This window comes from Panicum hallii, chromosome 4 (genome assembly GCF_002211085.1).
Source record: "Panicum hallii strain FIL2 chromosome 4, PHallii_v3.1, whole genome shotgun sequence".
In the NCBI taxonomy this organism is placed as follows: domain Eukaryota; kingdom Viridiplantae; phylum Streptophyta; class Magnoliopsida; order Poales; family Poaceae; genus Panicum; species Panicum hallii.
In genome coordinates, this window is record NC_038045.1 from 45,085,755 (window position 1) to 45,104,067 (window position 18,313).

General features: G+C 45.5%; 2 protein-coding genes and 1 long non-coding RNA gene across 7 annotated transcripts; 2 read left to right on the top strand and 1 right to left on the bottom strand.

The window, feature by feature from the left end:
* Positions 1–373: 373 nt before the first annotated feature.
* LOC112889324 (alternative NAD(P)H-ubiquinone oxidoreductase C1, chloroplastic/mitochondrial) lies at positions 374–5,514 on the bottom strand. Of its 5 annotated transcripts, none has more exons than XR_003228072.1 (12): positions 5,346–5,514; positions 4,557–4,756; positions 4,289–4,384; positions 4,000–4,066; positions 3,724–3,904; positions 3,137–3,230; positions 2,159–2,374; positions 1,373–1,762; positions 1,221–1,297; positions 1,039–1,147; positions 797–979; positions 374–725 (listed from the first exon to the last, which is right to left on the bottom strand). XR_003228072.1 is itself a non-coding variant. In XM_025955894.1 (11 exons), the coding sequence occupies exons 1-11, from the start codon at positions 5,431–5,433 to the stop codon at positions 586–588; spliced, it is 1,653 nt and encodes a 550-aa protein (XP_025811679.1). In that variant the 5' UTR covers positions 5,434–5,512; the 3' UTR covers positions 374–585. The 5 variants fall into 5 exon arrangements, 1 of the variants encoding a protein (XP_025811679.1); XR_003228073.1 differs by having other exon boundaries at positions 703–725; positions 797–900; positions 1,084–1,147; XR_003228070.1 differs by having other exon boundaries at positions 1,039–1,297; positions 5,346–5,513.
* Positions 5,515–8,466: 2,952 nt separating this feature from the next.
* On the top strand, positions 8,467–10,196 carry LOC112888463 (translation initiation factor IF-2-like). Its single transcript, XM_025954683.1, has one exon. It carries the CDS (start codon positions 8,740–8,742, stop codon positions 9,955–9,957), a length of 1,218 nt encoding a protein of 405 aa, XP_025810468.1. The 5' UTR covers positions 8,467–8,739; the 3' UTR covers positions 9,958–10,196.
* A 2,750-nt stretch (positions 10,197–12,946) lies between these two features.
* LOC112890260 lies at positions 12,947–15,573 on the top strand. The gene is made up of 4 exons (XR_003228293.1): positions 12,947–13,995; positions 14,079–14,745; positions 14,815–15,125; positions 15,246–15,573. It is a non-coding gene; the product is annotated as an uncharacterized LOC112890260 (long non-coding RNA).
* Positions 15,574–18,313: the final 2,740 nt, after the last annotated feature.

Here is an 18,313-nt window from a genome sequence, read left to right on the forward strand (position 1 = left end):
ACGCCCAATACTGGTGTGTCAGAGAACAACGGGGCTATGCTGTCGAAACCACGAGGGGAGTGTACACGAGTCAAAGACCAAATAACACGCAATGGATGCCATTCTCAGGCTGTCCAAAATACGCTGGACAATTCGGACTACGCACCTCACAAGTAAATGTGAGATGCGCCGTTCCCGAACGGGTGATGCATAGGCTCACTACGTGTGTGTGTGTTTGACAACAAATAACAAGTAGGTACCGCCATTTACGTCAAGCAGGGAATGCTTGATGCAAATGACGGTACCTGTACATCACAAGCGTACAAATGACAACAATGAAACAATAGTGCATATATAGGATAATAATACCTTACTATGTATCAAACGCCCAATATGAAACAACAGATGAAGTAGATCACTTCTGCAAATACCATAGTTGTTCACTTGTACAAATGCTTACTATAGGACCATATCATCTCAATTCAGAAGCACGGTAAAACTGTTTAACAAGATCCTCAATTACGTACATATTATCGATCTCAACTTGCCCTCCAGTGCATCCGATTCAGGAATTGGCAGGTCACAATGCATCTGACGGCCATACGGTCATGGGCTTGTGAGCATGTCACTTACTGCGTTTTGCACGGAGGCAAGTGAGTCGATCGCAGTCTTCGTTAACCAGCTGACTCCAACCTTCACCCGGTGCTCATCTGTGGGCATTCTAAGGCAGTAGACTAGCTTCCGAGCTGCAAAGCGAAGTTCAATTTTATTCACGCATAGGCGAAAGTGAAAGAACATGATCGGGAAGTGTTCGTACCAGCATGTCCTAAGGGTCCTTCCAAGGTCAGTCCCTCGATGAAACTTGCAGTTATTGCAGCATCATTTCTACCAAGTGTCATCATCTCACCAAGGTTTTGGAACCTGCAAAACATTCAGTGTATGGCCCTGTTTGTTTCAGCTTATCGCCGATTTTGAAGGCTCGATTTTAAGAAATCCAAAAGTCAGCTGGATTCTTGATTCTCGATTCCAGGGGTCATCTGACTTTTGGATTTTCCAAAATCGAACCTTCAAAATGGACCATAAACTGAAACAAACGGGACCTACGTGTATTTGGTGTCTCTATGGAGTTCAATCCTTCCTAGTGGCAAGACTAACATATGTAATATTACTGGCAACAGACTGAACAGTTTAGCAATGATTTGAATAAATGAACAAATGCAAAGGTGTCCCCAGATTTGAACCTGAATGGCAGGAGAGGCCGATCATTGATTGCCGCCCAGAGATTCCATCCAGCAAAATCTGCTTGTTGAAAAGCAACCTAGGAGATGAAAATTCATTAATGACATAACTGCCAATGCCGCAATAGCCTGAAGCAGTACAGCAAATCTCTTACCTGTGCAGTGGCTGGGAGAAGTTTGCCTGATGCATCCCTTAGAGCTGCTGAATCACCAATAGCAAATGTCCGGGGATGGCCTTTCACTAGAAGGGTTTCCTCTGTCTCCACCTGCCCCCGACCATTGAGAGGAATCACATAGGGAGCATCAGGAGGTTGCAACCGGGGAATCTGAGATGTTGAACCCACTGTCCACAGCACCAAATCAGCCTCCAGAGTCTGGCCTTTGAGGCCTCTTTCAGCAGGTTGAAGGTCCAAAATTAGTTTCTTATGATCACCATCAACTTCAGAATCTGCAACTGTGCCACTTGAATCATCAGCTGTAGAAGCCTCTTTAATGCAGCTCACAAAATATCCCAAGAAAAGCTGAATATTCCGAGACTCAAGAACCTGATGAGAAAGTAGTGGAACCAAAATTTCCAGTGATTAGCTGCTAGCTCAGAATATATAATTTCCTCAACTGAGGAAGTTCAGATATGAAAACAATATCATCATGGACCAACAACACTACTATGTGAAGGAGTAAAGCAATAACACGACTTATCCATGTTGTATTGCATAGGATCTATAAATAACCCAATGGAAATATACTGTGTTGAGAATATTACAAAAGGAGAAGGGATTGCATCATGAGTATAGCAACATTGCTCTAAAGCTACAGCCCTTCAACTGGAAGAGACACGAGAGACAAGACCACCCTAGTGCACTCAAATGGAATATGCTATCAATTACAATTTTAACATGAAGCTGACCATAACAGTTATGTATAGAACCTTAGTTTCTCACCTTCACAGCAGCATCACGATTTCCTTGTGGAGCAGTGGGACATATGGTTGTTTGAACATTTATTGCCTTTACAGTCCCAGTGTTCTTTAATCTCTCAGATATAGTCGCAGCTAATTCAACACCGGAATAGCCCAACCCCACTATTGCCACCTCAATAGTAGGGGAGCTCTTACCAAACCTTTTCCTCTCTAGCATTTTCAACTTGCTTTCAACTCTCTACAGAAATATATTCAAGAAATAAACAACAGAAAAAGTTGATGATTATGAACTCATGGATGATATATAATCCTAGAAATAGCTAATAGCAGCCATAATAACAAATGCGTGATATATATCAAAGAATGCCCCCTAATTTTTTTTATTAAAAATATTGAATTGTTTCGAAAAGTATGATTCATTTGTTACATAGATTGTCAGAAAAAAGGAAACAGGAAAAAGGTTGATGATCATGGACTCATGGTTGAGCATTTAAGCTATCTATGCTGCACAATAGGATCTATAATCCTAGAAACAGCTAATTACAGTGACAATAACAAATTCATGACATATATCAAATCATGACCCCCAATTTTGTATCGATTCTCTTTTTCTGAGAATTAATGGATTTTCATTAATCAAAGACACATTACAGAGATGAGAGCAGTAGACTCCCATTGAAAGTTTTGCAGCGCCAATCTCATTGGACATGGAGTGGCCTGAGATAAAGCCCAACCCGAAAAGAACACTGTGAACTTGTGTCCACCTGACTACTTTGTTTTCCTAGTCTATCCGATGCTCGTTTACAGCTATTGGTATGATTCACTTGCTGCATAGCTTGTCAGAAAATGTTGATAGTTATATTACAAATTATTTACTGAAGAGCATAGACTGGAAGTAGATGATGCTTATCATTTTACTGGTGTTGTGCCAATATTAGTAGCACCAATAATAGATTCTTTTCAAAAGAGTATAAAATTTCATGAGGGGACTTGTGCTTACCAAAGCATCCTCTAACGTTGTGAAAGGAAGTGCATATTCAGCTGACCCTGGAACAACATCGATCTTAGCTTCAGCCCCTAAAGCTAGAACGAGCCTGGCTGCCCATTCCAAAACACATGTCATCAACAAGCTTATTTTAACTAAGCCATCAAATTTCAAGCAGCAAGAACTCTAATCTAGCCGTTTGCATAAACATAGTTATACAAGTTACAATTGTGTTCTATGGCTCCATATTATCAATTATTTATAATGTACTAGTTAAATAAAAAGCTAATATTCATCCAAATCCTGATTCAGGAGTAGCCGGAAGGAATGAACAAATGCTACATGGTTATCAGGAAAAAGGGACACAGTCAAGGTAATCCCAAGTTTACTACATTACATATTAGTGACACAGCCACTGGTCTCAAAACTTTATAGCAGCAATAGTAACTTTCCCTTATGTTTCAATAACAAATATCCTTAAACATAATTTTACATGAAAAAAGATTGAATTGTAGGAAAACTGCTTTAAGTTTGTTCCTAAAATGAAGCCTTAAACTTGGCAGCCATTGCAATTAGCAATTATGTAAATTTGGTATTCTTACCAATCATATTCAATGACAGTGCCACTTTCCAGATGAACAACCCCACCAGCCCATGATTCTCCAGGTTCTCTTCTAAAGTGATCAGAAGGTCGCAGAAGCTTTACACTGTCCCTCACAAATTGAACACTAGTGTTTTTCAACAATTCTGTAAAAGATGGAGCTATCTCCCAGACATCCACTTCTGGCAACCAAATCAAATTATAATAGTTGAAATCATGTGAGAAGGAACAATAAACTTTGTACAATCAAACATTTGTAAACTTGAAACAGCCGTACCTCCTGATAAGAGCTCATACAACATGGGCTTAAATACAAATCTATCAGATTGATCAACCAGAACAACCTGTAATTTGTTTTGCTTTCTTAGAAAACTGTTGCAATTTAATAAGTGCGATGAGAAGAATGCAGAAGATGCCATCATGAATCTATAAGACCCATAATACAGGTTACATGAAATCCCATCAAGGAAATTTATGTAGTTTTGCAATATCCAACAGTTCAAGATGCAAAGAATAGTATATAGGAAATATGGAGGAGAATTTGCATAAGAGCGTCATCACTTTACCTGAGGCTTCTTATCACTCGGCCACACAAGAGACTCTAGTCTTAGAGCAGTGTACAGGCCACCAAATCCACCACCTAAAATGCACACCCGTGGTCGCTGAAAATAAGGAAAAGAAAACAAATTCAGTAACAGCAACATAATCTTAGTTAGAGTAACCATAATAAATCTAACGTAGGTACCAACTCGTGAATAGGTGAAGGCAAACATCAGTAAACGGCAGGTGATCTTAAGCTGTAGTAGATAGTCAAAAAAAGAAAAAGGAGTCGACCTGCTTATCTGGCCATGAGTATAATGGCAACGGCGCTACTGCTTCGTCAGTTGATGTAGGCCGAGCAAAACCACTATCCCCAGAGCCACTTGAAGCCATGCACCTGAACATCCTTGACGGCAGTGCAAAAATATTTGGAACACCAACACCTAGTGTCCATGAGTTGTTCAAAATTGGATTCTTCCACAGATTCCTACTTCCTGTCAGGAACCAAGGACCAATCAATTAAGCTGCCAATATTTACCTAGATGGATTCATACCAATTGTCAAACTAGAATAAAAAATTACTTTGAAATGCAAGACCATAATTCGAGGGGCTTTGCTGTCCTACGATAGTGAAGCGTAAGCACGGATATTGGCTTTATATTATCTATGGCGTCAACCATAAGTTTGATTACATTGCGTTCAGTTCAAGCTTGGCGATGAAAAGTTCTATAAACAATAGCACGGATTCTACAGTGCAGCTCCAAATTTATCAAGCATGCCCATCTAGTTCAAACGTTTAAAAAATCTAACTCTTCCATCTGATTTGAAACTGAACTTTATAGGCCATGCTTGTACATGCTTCCGGAATCAGAAGCACCGGTGCCAGACATAACATCAGAGCCAAAATTCAAAATCATTTTCGTTGCTAAGCCAAGTGCCCCGGTGTGCGCACTGAAAAATACCTGCTAACCATTAGACGTAGGCCCCAACATCGGGGAAACAACCCACTAGGCAGGAAGCAAGCCAGCAGCTAAATCAGACAACCACGAAATCTAGAAGCGGGCCGGGGCTCGTGGACCTCACCGAGTGGGGAGCGCGGCCGCGCCGAGGTCGGGAAGCGCGGCCCGGAGGGGAGCGGCGGGAGGTTCCACGGCGACGCGCGGCAGCTCATCGACGGGGAGCGGACGAGCGCGCGAGACGTGGCGCTTGTCTGTTCTCTGGTCGTAGCTGCCGACGATAGGGGAGCAGAAGACAGAGGAGCCAGCCGTCTCTGGGAAGCAGCAGCTAGCGAGAAAGGAGAGCCGAGCCTCGATGGGCTTCACGCGGGGCCCGTTTCCTGCTGAAGGCCCATTTCCTTTTTAGCGACCGGGCCTGGGCACGTTTTCAATTAAGAGGGGACCGGAGGCCCATTTCCGAGTTTGAAATTGCCGTGATCTGCTCCTTCGAAGCTTGCGCGCTTGACGCTCGAGCGTGTCATTTCGTATTCCATTTATTATTTTTTTTTGACACAAATTGGTTCAAAGTTCAAACAGATGTGTTCATATAATAGACAGAGCTTAGAAAGAGGAGAACTTTGTACGGTCAGAAGCTTCATCACGGGCAGTGCTCTATGAAATCGAAAAGGGTTTCGTAGAGAACAGATAAAGAAGTCTCCTGAACAGTCCTGGTAGCATTCGAAACCTATTTGGCACAGCACTGACGAGTCCTCTTGAATTTCTTTTCCACGAATTCCTACCTCCTGTGCAGGAAACAATTGGTTATCATTTTATCAATGAGGCTGCGAGATGACATTTTACCTAGCCGACCTAACACCTCCTAACGTTTCTGGGATCGAGCTGCCTTGTGAATGTTTAGAGCATGTGTACCATATTGCAAAAACTACCCTGCAGGTATTACATTATCAATCTGGCAGTCCCAGCTGGTTTTATATGCCAGAAACACGGGCTCAGATATAAGTGCTGTCAAACTAAAAAAATTCAAACCACTAGAGCACCTCCCATGGTAAAGTTAATCACTGTATAAGTAATAAACATGTTAAATAGATTAATATGGAACTTTGTTTACTCCATTTGTGTTGGAAAATATTAATAGACTGTCTACTACTACCTCCATCCCAAATTACAACTCGTTTTGACGTTACGCATCTAGATTATGTATCTAAAAAAATCAGATCGAATTGTAATTTAGGGCGATGTAAGCAAAATATTGACAATAGTGATTGTAGCCTTCAGAGATGCCCTTATACATACGTACCTGATAGTAACCCCAACAAACATGACAAACCATCGCCGCTCGATCTATCGCTACCAAAATTCTCCCACCCGAATCTTGAGCTGGGTTTGGGCTGCTGGTCTTCGCGTTCGTCAAAAAGAAAAGTGGCCAGCTAAGTATATCTGAGTTCGCCTTGGAAACGTCTTTCCAGTCAACGCCGACTAGTCAATGCGAAAGGCCGGCGGGCACAATCGACAACGACGCCGGCACCTCTCTAAGCAAGGAAGCTATCTAGCGACGCTGGTCGCCGGAACGCCTCCTAGGTCTTCCACGCGCCCACGCGGGGGGGGGGGGGGAGCCAGGACAAACGCTGCGGCATGCACGCGGTGGTTAGCCTCATCAAGCCCTCAACTGGGCCAACTTGCCACGCCAGCTCGGCGACTCCGACGTGCCGGCGGCGAGCAAGGCTGGGGCAGACATGCCGGCGGCGAGCAAGGCTGGGGCAGACATGCCGGGCGGCGCATTGATGGAACGGAGATCTATCTAGTTTATGTCCGATCATCAAGTGTCGGCGATGGAGGCAAATGGGCTGATGGCCGTCCACAAGCCATCGAGCCATTTGTGAAAAGTTCAGCGACGGGTCTTGGTCCTCGATCATCTGTCGCGATCAAGGCACACGATTCAGGAAAATTCTACTCTGAAGAAGCAGTCCTCGAACCCCAGCTGGATGATCACTAATTAGATCACTAATTCGCATGGCATTAGCTGTGCCCACGTATAAGAGCATTTTGTCTCGTCAAATTTGCGATCGACCTGTTTCTTTTTAATCCGTCAAACTCCTCGAACTCAACCAACACCGCTTCTTCTTGAAGCAAAAGGCCGAAACGCTGAGTCATCTTTGGAATCTTCTTTTGTATAAGATCATGTTGATCTGTGTGCCGCTGGCTCCATTTGGCGGCATTTTTATATTCAGTCTGGACGTATTAATACTCCTCAACTGAAATGAGACACTACTCTCTGAAAAGCAGACAGTGCAATTCTCCTCAACTGATCGGGACTGTAAAACTCCTTCCTTTCACGGAGAAGACCTGTGCTGTGCTCCCAAGGAAGGAAATGGCGCGTGAAGATTATGACAGCGAAGCACGCGGAATTTTTGTGAGCTTCCAAAAGGAAAACCGCGATATTGTTGGGTCAAAAGCAATTCCCTTTCCTAGACGACGGAGCCACGGAGCTGACTTCTGCGCTTGCCGGTTCAACGGATCAGTGGCCTCACAAAGATGCAACTCGACACTTAAAAATTCAGACTTGAGAGCATGGGAATTTCATCCTTGTACAAGACTTCATATAAAACAATTTAAATCAGTTCCCAAGAAAATAAGAACGATTCATGCATTCCTAACTAGGTCTGAATGGTTTCCTGTGAAATTGGCATCTTACAAAAGAAAAGGAATTTTAAGTGTTGCGTCAGAACCAGAGCACAGCACCGAAAGATCGATCGAGAGGCTGATGACAAGCAGTGATGGATCAACAAGACTGGAGTCATTAGCGGCCACGTGCACGAGTTTGTTTCTCTTTCGACGAAAGAAACCGGCCGTCTGTTTCCTTGCCGATCATAGTTTTTTGCCAAGTCCGTGTCGTCATCAGCGAAGGCTTTAGAGAAGGCTCGCATTAGCATTAGCCCATCAGAATCACGCTGGGCAAAGACGTTGTTTATGCAGCAGCTCGCACGAGCCGATCGATCACTGTCAGAGTGTATCACCAACCTTACTCTTCTCATATAGTAGTTCCTGACAAGCACAAAAAACATGCACGATTTGGTCCAACTTGCCTTCATCTGTACTTCCAGCAGACGAAATTTGCCGGCAAATACAAAGATGAAACCGATAAGTCAATAAAAAAAGGCATCCTACTGTGTTGCAGGGCGAGGCGATTTTCACGTCAAATATTACTGGAAATCCGGTTCAAATTTTCAAATAAGAATCTAGGCAAACAATATAAGTATTTCTTACGATGGCAACTCGACGTTCCGTGTTCCAAACGTGCTCCTCTGGTATAATTTGCCAAATATAAAACATCCCAAAATTTCATCCCCTTTTATATTCAGTATGTATTCAGATTTCAGATCCTTCCATTCCCAGACTTCCCCTGCTTCCTCCCTGTTTCCTTGGCTCCATTCCATCTCCGCCCTCTCCGCAGCGCTCTTAAACCCGCGGCAGCCACGACCAGGGACTCTCCAGGTCCAAGAATCCATCCCGAGACCACCGAGATGGAGCTGAGGATGGCTCCCGCCTCGCCGCCAACGCCGCCGCCGCCCGCGAAGGACTTCCGGCTCGACAGCGCGGCCACGAGCCCGTACGCCACGGCGCCGTCCAGCCCGCGCGGTCGCCTCGTCCGGGACGAGGGAGCGGCGGGCGGCCCGTTCCTGACGGCGCCGCCGTCGCCCAACCCGTTCGACATCCTGCCGCCGGCCACCGCGCGGCTCACCGGCGCCAACCCATTCGACCTCTTCCAGCACTTCACCAGCGCGCCCGCCAGCCCACGGCGCGCCGCGGCCATATACGCGCACTTCGCCGAGGGGAACGGCGGGCGCGATGGGGATGGCGAGGAGGGCAGCGACGGCGACGAGGAGTTCCAGCCGCGCGGGTCGTACGCCACGGGCGGCTCGTCCGTGCCGTTCGACTGGGAGGAGCGGCCCGGGACGCCGAAGAGGGGGATCGGCGGCGGCGGGGCCGCGAGCGAGGCGGCGTGGGACACGGACTTCGAGTTCGGCACCATCGCCGACAAGGCTGCGCCGGCAGAGACGCTGACGACGGCCGACGAGCTCTTCGAGGAGGGGAAAATCAGGCCTTTGAAGCCGCGGTTCAAGACGGCCGAGGAGCCCAAGGTTCGTCCGCTGAAGCCGCCGCCAGGGCTGCTTGACGGCGGGAGCGTCGCGTCATCGCCGCGGTCGCCGATGGCGAGAGGCGGCATGCGGTCGCCGCGGCGGCGGAGCAGGGTCGGCTCTGGCTTCGACTTCGACCCGTTCGCCGCCGCGCTGCTGGAGGCGACCAAGGCGCCCTCCCCGCTCGGCGGCAAAGAAGCCAACGGCGGCGTCGCCCCAGGCTCTCCGCCCAAGAAACTGGCCCCGCGTCCCGCGTCGAGGAGTACCGGGTGGAGGAGGTGGCGGCTCAGCGACCTCCTCCTGTTCCGGAGCTCGTCCGACGGCGGCCGTGCCAACAAGCAGGACCCTATCTTCAAGCCGGCGCAGCAGTTCGACGCGCCCGTCAAGAAGGCGTTCGCGCAGCCGGCGCTGACGATCAAAGCCAGCGGCAAAGGCGACGACGTGGACAAGGCCAAGAAGCATGGCAACAGGAGCGCGGCCGCGGCGGCGGAGAGCGTCGCCGGGTGCGCCCGGCTGAGCCCGCTGCAACGGCTGGCCAAAGGGCTCGGCGCGTACTCGTGGCACTACGGCCGCGACATGGCGGCGCCGGCGACCAAAGGGTGAAGAAGAGTCCGAGTCGTTAGCCGTATTGCTTTGCCCGGTTCTTGTCCATACAAGAGGCGATTTTTTTTTCCCTTTTCGTTTTTTCTTCTTTGCATAGTGTTGAAACCATGTACAAGTGCAATTTGCCGCCAACACTGTTCTTGGTGCTGGTTTCTCTCTCTCTCTCTTTGTGGAGCTTGACTGTACTGTCGTGTCCTATTTGCAGAAGAGATTATACGATGATGCCAGAATATTGTTAACTCCCATGGGTTAATGTGCTCTTGATCATTGGCATGGTCAAGTTTTTTTCCTTAAAACTTGTGATAAAGTCAGATTCTGCCTTCACAAAGGTGCTTCAATTATCAAAGTGTAGCATGCAGCATCATGAAGGTTGCATATAAAACTACAGTAGCTGTTCTGCTATATAGGTGTTTCTTTCATCACGGACGACTTGGGTTTCTCACACTAGCAAAAAAAGAAGTCGTGCTGTCTTATTGATGTGGAACGTTCTGTGTGTACTGCAGGCTGTGGACAAGGAGGAAATAATGGAGTCCATTTCAAAGGACACCAATTAGTATGGTTTTGCTCTCTCAATTTAGTTTGCTCTTTTAGGGACTCCATTTCTTTTGTTCCTAGTGCCTGTTCTGAAAATTACCCACTAGTTCTCTTTACCGAGAGTTTCTTTTCGTTAGAAAGGTCACGAGCGCGCCATGTGTTAACTGCACATCTGTAGATTTTACCGATCAAAATACTCGCAAGTGTGGAATTGTGCGCACCAGTACGTAGGCAAAGTTGTACAACTTATTTTCAGAAAAGAAAAAAGAAGTTGTACAACTGCACCACTGTCCACACCGGACAAGTGATTCTGCCGAATTGTCTTTATTAAATTGGGCCTTTAAATTTGTTTTCCTCTTAGCATTGAATTTGAAATCCTGAAGTGCATGCTATTGATAAACTAAAAAAGTCAAGTAAATTTCAGATACGATGAGCTAAACGGAGTACAATTCAAGATCAATATAGTAAAATTGATTTATTTTTTTCTAGCGCGTTCATTCTTCAACATTATTTTTTTTGTGAATATTCATGTTTCGAAGACGAGTGGCGCCAGCTACAGGTGATTTTTATTCAAGTGAATACAGCTGAGAAATTTTTCTAAAAAAGTTAAATATATATTATTAAGCATTTACGGCGGCTAATTCCATCATTGATGCTGGATTTCGTAATCGAATCAGAATCCTGCGCACTTCTGTCCGCTGCCATTCTTTTTAAAGGCGCTTCCACCGAAATTCGTTTCCTCTTACCAAAGGAAATAAAGGTGTACACACCGGACACCTAGCTATGGCAGAGCTTAGTGTTGACGCATGGAGTTTGTGGCCAGCAGTGGCCTCTCTCCTTCTGTCTCATCAGTTATATGAATGCAGTATCGAAAGTTTAACGTGCCAAAACCCCACTAGTTTAGTGCCCCCCACTGAACCATCAACTTCCGTCTTCCGAATGTATTTTTTTTTTCAGACGAGCTCGCAGCTCGGTGGTGGTTGAGCTCGAGAGCTGGAGCCAGCCGGCCGGGGCTTGAACCCCGGCCTGGCATGAGCCTTCAAATAAAGGCTGGGATTTCGATTTTTTTTTAAAAAAATGTAAAATATTTTATATTTCAGTATTTTTTAAGTATATTATTTCTCAGACTCTACTGAACTACAGATGATGCTCGAAAAATTTGATCCCGATGGCTACTATAATTTCTCAGGTTCAGTGGCAAGAAAAATTGCCCCTAAAGAACCTAAAAGTATCAATACAAATTAATCTCTACTCCTTAAAAAAGTTACATAAAAATGGAACTATTATTCCCTTTTCGAAAGAAAAAGGAGGATAAAGAGAAAAGAGGCGGTGCCGATTAGATGCACTCGTCTGAACACCTTTGCTCCGTACAAGGACATGCAACCAACGAAATGGGCAAATGGCATATACTATCTATCATTTTCTGCAGTATGTATATGACGAACCAAAGGGAAGATATCCTCGGCTCATCGTCAGTGACAATCATTAGGCTCCCTTAAGATACATTTGTCGTATGGTACCATGCACACATGAAATTCTGATATCCTCCCTTAATGATACTTCAACCATGATGCATATTTTTTTTTATATTCGCACTGAATTTTTAAACGTGATGGATAATTAGCAGACGTCGCGATCGAAAGTCAACAGCGACAAGCATTTAGAAACGGGTGGAATACTCCAATCCAAGCATCTTAATAAAAAAAGGAAGATATGGCTCGTAACCATTTAGCTACATGTTCATTCTTTGGATGAAATTCTATTACTTTGGATGTTGTATATGCCTGTAGGTCGTAGACATTGGTGTAGCGCCAAGTCGTACCCCGGTCGGCGGCTTGCTGCGAGCACGTCTACGTAGGTCCGAGTTAGCAGACAGAAAATTAATGCCTACCTTCTCCAACTTTTCTTGTTATTATTTTATTTTTTGAAACCAACATAATTCAAAAGCTTGTAGTGGCGCTTTGGTGCTACTCATGCCGTCGCTAGTGGCGCCCGAATTGGCTTGAGCCAAGCAAGCCTTCTTTTTTTTTCGTGCCCGAAAGGTGGTCATCGGCATCAACCGTAGCCCCAGGAAACGCCCGGGGGTTGTCGAGCAGTAGTGGTAGGTGAGGAACAATGACGAGCCAATGACAAACTGCTGCTGGACTAGTATGTATAGCAGTATAGGTTTAGGTAATGTTTGGTTCCGGTACGAAGTTATCCATGGATCAAATCGTCCTGTATCTTACAATATTCTCGCGTTTGGTTTTTGGATCGGACCAACTCGTCCAGGATAGCATCGTTCAGATTCGTGGAATATTCCACTCAGATGTTGTACCATACCGTTCGGGAAAAATGACCGAACGATTTTATCCAGGACGAATGGATCGCGTTTCCTTCACCGCCCGTGACTTATTTCGTCTGCTTCACCTCCTCTCCAGGACAACACCTTCACTCTTTCTCCTGCTCACGCACCTCCTCTCCTCTACCTCCTGCTCACTCATCTCCTCTCCCCTACCTCAGTTGGGTATTGCCGGCGGCGAGCAGGAGCAGCCATTGGTACGTGAGGAGTTCTCCCTCCCCTCCCCTGTCCTCCCCTTCATTCCATTCATATTCCTAGCATCTTTCCCTAGATGAAGAACATTCTCTTCCTTTTTTTGGATTTTGGTGCTTGGATCTGTTCTCTCCCTCAAATCAAGGTATAGATCCGAAATCCCTCTTTGTTACAGCATATGGATTGATGATGGATATAGATTGCTAGAAATACTTGTAGATCTAGCTGTCATGTGTTACTGTTTTTGCAAAAATCGGTAGGTAAGACATAGTTTATACCTATGCGTGCCTCTTTTTCTTGCCTGTATATGCCTGTATATGCCGTACATGTCCGGAGCACCTATTTTTCTTGCCAAAAATCAGATTGCTCACTATACCAGATTAGCTTGCATTTCTTTTGTTTTGTTTTTGAAACTTTCACACATGTTCGTGCTTCCCGTTGGTCATGTAGATGGAGAAGAGGAAGATTAAAAGGAGAAAATTAGCTCTGATGCTCATTGTTAGCTGCACCACATATGTGACTTCTTGTATGGTGGTTCTATTTATGATGTCTAGAGTACAAAGTAAAAGTAAAAGAAAGCGTATTACCTACGGACCAATAGAGGAGAGGGATAAATCTAGGATCGACTATCTCAATATAAAAATTTATAAGGATGATACAGCCTCCACTAAAATGATAAGGTTTAAGAGAAAACTTTTCTTTCGATTGTGTCAACTTTTGAGGGAACGAACTTTGCTCCATGACACTGTACATGTATGCATCGAGGAGTAGGTTGCTATGTTCTTGAATACAGTTGGACACAACCTAAAGAATAGGGTAGTTGGTTCACTAGATCTGGTGAAACAGTTAGTCGATATTTTGGATTAGTTCTTCATACAATAGCCCAGCTAAGCAGTGAGCTTATTCAACCACCCTCACTGGAGACCCCAGCTAAAATTGCAGGAAATCCAAGATGGAATCCATACTTTAAGGTATGATAAATGAAAAAAAAGTTTAGTCCTGTACAGTCACATTCTTTAGTTTCTGATTTCTATTTTCTTTTATGGATTACAAGGATTCCTCGAACAACACCTAGCTAACAAGCACAGGACCATAGATTCATGGTTGAGAAGAGGCGATTGATTGCTGAAACAATGTGGGCAGATCGCCAAAACTATTATGCTCATCAAGTGTAACAAGGAACCATGTTCTCAAATAATGTATCAGCTTTTTGTGTTTTGTTATCTGAAATTAATATGCCTTTATGTAATATGAACAATTGTGATGTTGGAATATATTTTTGTTGTTTTGTAATGAATAAATTTTTGTTGGGTGAACTATGTTCATTTCTTTTGCTACTTGATTATGAATGTATGTCTTGCTTTGTTATGTTGTAGATGGATATGGAACAATAGGGGGACAACATGGTTGCAAATGGTGGAGGTGTTGTCCAGTGGCCAAGTGCCGTGTCAAGTTTCATGCTTACCTACTTATCTCAGCTTGTAGCCAGTGGCACTAAAACTTATACAGGCTTTAAGCAAGTTCATCTTAATGCATGTGCAAAGGCTTTGAATGAGACTATGAGTACGCATTACACTGGTACTCATGTTGGTAACCATCTCAGAAAATGGAAAAGGATTTATGCAAAGATTGAGAAGCTAAAAAACTTGAGTGGAGCTCTTTGGGTTCAAGAAACTTGCACAATATCCCTTGAGAAAGAGCATTACATTGGTCATGTTTAGGTTAGTTTTCTCAACTATGATTCGTGTTACTTTGCTAAAATTCTTGCTGAATAAATTATTATCTTCTAGGACCACTGTGATGATGCCAAATACTTGAACACTCCAATTGAGCACTATCATAAGATGGCCACTATTTTTGGCAATAGTTTGGCTACTGGTGCCTGGTGCATATGCTAAGGGAGCATATGATCCTCTTGCCACAGTGGTGACTGAAACAGAGAATGCACCAAAAGACACTGAAGATGGTGCGGCAACAACTGAACAAGTAGAAGCAGATGATGCAACTACTGGGGAATCGTATGGTACAAAACCACTAGCACCAAAGAAAGCTAAAGTGGCCAATCTTGAAGACCCAACCATGGCAATGGTGGCTATGTTAGGTGATAATCTTGAAAATCTTGCTACAGCCATAACAAATATAACGAATATTGTCGCTTCAGATGATGATGATATTTCTGAGGAACTTTATGAAAATTTGATGAGTATTCCTGGATTTGAAGGTACACATCTGGATGACTATTATGCTCATTTGTGCGAACATCCACGTGAAGCAAGGCAGTTTTACAAGCTGCCGACACTGTCAAGTAAAATGATATGGGTGGCAAGGTACATCAAAAAGTACCTTTCTGATGGTGGTCTGTAGGTGGTAGTGCAGTCTAATATATATTTTGCTAACCACAAAAACTATAATTATGGTGGTTAATGGCATGTAAGTCTAAGTGCTGGTACTTCTTATTAGAGTCTGTCAAGCTAGTATATATTTTGCTAACCACAAATACTATAATTGTGGTGGTTAATGGTATATAAGTCTAAGTGCTGGTACTGCTACTATGGTGGTTAATGGCATGGAAGCATGAACTTGTGCTGGTGCATGCTACGATGATGCTGATCTAGTATTATATTTTGCAAACTTGTGCTGAAATGGAATTGTGTCTTTGTGATGCTTGTTGTCAGAAAAAAGAGGTAAAGTTACCACCTATAGGAAGAAGGTTACCACATCACGACTCATCCATCTAACCAAACAGAATCTTGTACCATCCTGTATCATTTCATCCTGTCAACCAAACAAAATCATGGATCATTTCATACAGGCTACCAAACAGTTAACTTGAACCATCTCATCCAGGATCAACCCATCAGCTGGACCATCCCATCCAGGATAGAGTTGATTCAAGCAACCAAACACTTTAAACTTTAGTCTTATCACATCAAAGAGTCATCTAGAAATATTAAATAAAATCTAATTATAAAACTAATTGCAGAACCTATGGGCTAATTCGCGAGACGAATCTAATGAGGTATATTAATCCATAATTAGTGGATGGTTACTGTAGCAAAACTGTAGAAAATCATGGATTAATTAGGCTTATTAAATTCGTCTGCGAATCAGTACCTATATGTACAAAAATTTTATAAGCATATTTTATTTAATACTTCTAAATAATAAAATTCTCTTTGATGCGACGAGCTAAAGTTCAGAGCCCAAGGAAACCAAACGCGGCCTCAGCGGCAATAACAAAGCTTTCCGTTTCCGAATGGTGAGATTCTCGATCCGCCTCTAAGAGTGCGGTTTATGTAAAAGCTAATGACGCGAGTTTAACCCCGACAACTCTGATCGCCGGTCCTACTGCTTCAGTGCTTCTCAATCTCTGGCCAGCCAGCCATTTACGTTTCAGTAATGCTAAGGACAGGGTGTCCGATTGATCGGACGCCCCATCCACCGTCTCCCTCTCTTCCCTTGTGGGTGCTGCTCCGGCCGCCGCTCCCCTGCGGTGAGGATGAGCCACGTTGGCCGCTGCTCCCCCGCGGCTTCCCCTGCACCGGCCGCCGGAGGAGCTCCGGATGGCGGCCATGGCTCGCAGCTCCGGACAGCGGGGCAGCAGGCGCATGCGGTGGGGGGCCGGGTCGCCGCTCCCCGCGCCTTCCTCCGCCCCTATCGCCGCTCCCTGCTAGGGGCGAGCCGCACCGGCCGCTGGAGGAGCTCTGGACGGCGGCCATGGCGTGCAGCTCCGAGAGGCTGTAGAGGATGAGCGAGGTTGTGGTAGCGGAGCACCGGATGGTCATGTTGCAATACGTATCTCATGACGTTGCAGTAGAGATTTTGGGATGTTGCAATGGATAACTCATGGTAGATATTTGATGTTGCAATTATTCTTTGAAGATGTTGCAATTATGATTTTTAGATGTTGCAATATTCCCCTCCAGCTATTGATGAATGTTGCAATATTCCCCTCCAGCTATTAGATGGTCATGTTGCGGTGGAAATTTTATCCTAAATTTGATTGCAAAGGTGTATTTTGATGTACATTTTGAATGTTGGATACGTTGACTTTCCTTGTTGCAGTTGTATTTTCATATGTTACAAATGCTATTTTCTCATGTTACGGTGGGATGATGAAGTGTTCTATAGATTGTCCAATGGATGGAACGTCCGGACGTCTGGGCTCCAGCAGTTCCTTTAGCTTTCTCTCCCTTTTGTTTGTGTGTTTGTTTATCCGGCTGTGAGACTGTGAGGCCAGCGTGGTAGTTGCCGTTCTACGGCCCCGGCAGCCCGGCGGCCCCGCGCGTGCTTATTTTGACCGGAGGACCTGTCCGACTCCGATCCGGTCGGTGACGGCGCCACGTTTTCGCCGGTCAAAGGCGACGTGACGTGACGCGCGGAATCGTTTCTTTCTTTTTCCCCTGCCGCGCCGGGCCGCGACGAAAGATCTCGCAAACAAAGCGCCCGCGTACGTGCGCGACCCTCTCGCACCATCGGACGTGCGGAGCATCTTGTCTTGAGAAAAAGAAAAAGAAAAAGAATCCGCACACGTAGACGGCACGGGTCCGGGCGTCCCCTGGGCAGGCCGGGCCTGGGCTAGCTTCCGAGCTCGCCACCTGCTTGCCTCGTGTATGTAGGTCGCGTTGGGAAGGGAGAGACCAGGGGGTGGGTGGGGCTGGGTGCCACCGTGCCAGGGTGGGTGGGTGACCGCCGGTGGCAACTTGCAACCCATGGTCGCGCCGTTCAACCCTCCGACGTGCCCGCACGGGCTGCCTCTGCCTTGCCGACCAGACGCCTGTGCGTGGTTGACTACTTGACCACCTGTGCGTGGCCGGAGCTGGTTGGCGACTCGCGGGTGAGGTGAGGTGAGTTGACCGCCCCCCGGCCCGGGCAGGCAGGTGCGTGCGGTAGCTGCTCAAGGACTGAAGGTGTGTTCGTTTCACCCCTCTAAAACCCGAAACATCTAAATTTTAGAGGTCTGGTACCGAACAGCTCTCTAATTCGACCTTTAATAAGACTGCGATTCCTCTAAAGATAAAGATTTTAGAGGGGGGGAGCACTCTAAAGATTTTAGAGGGCTCTAGTGCCAAACGAACGCACCCTGAGACTGACTGGGAAGCAGGACAGCCTGCTTTGTCTTGGGCCAGGAAGCGAGTGGAGGCGAGACAGTTTTTTTTTTTCGGGTAAGAGGCGAGACAGCTTGCTCGGTGCTTTGCTTTCACCGCGGCCAGTGTCAACGTGTGGTAAAGAAAGATTTTTTTTTCTTGCCCTTCTTTAATGTGCAATCGTAATTTTGCCAATATTTTT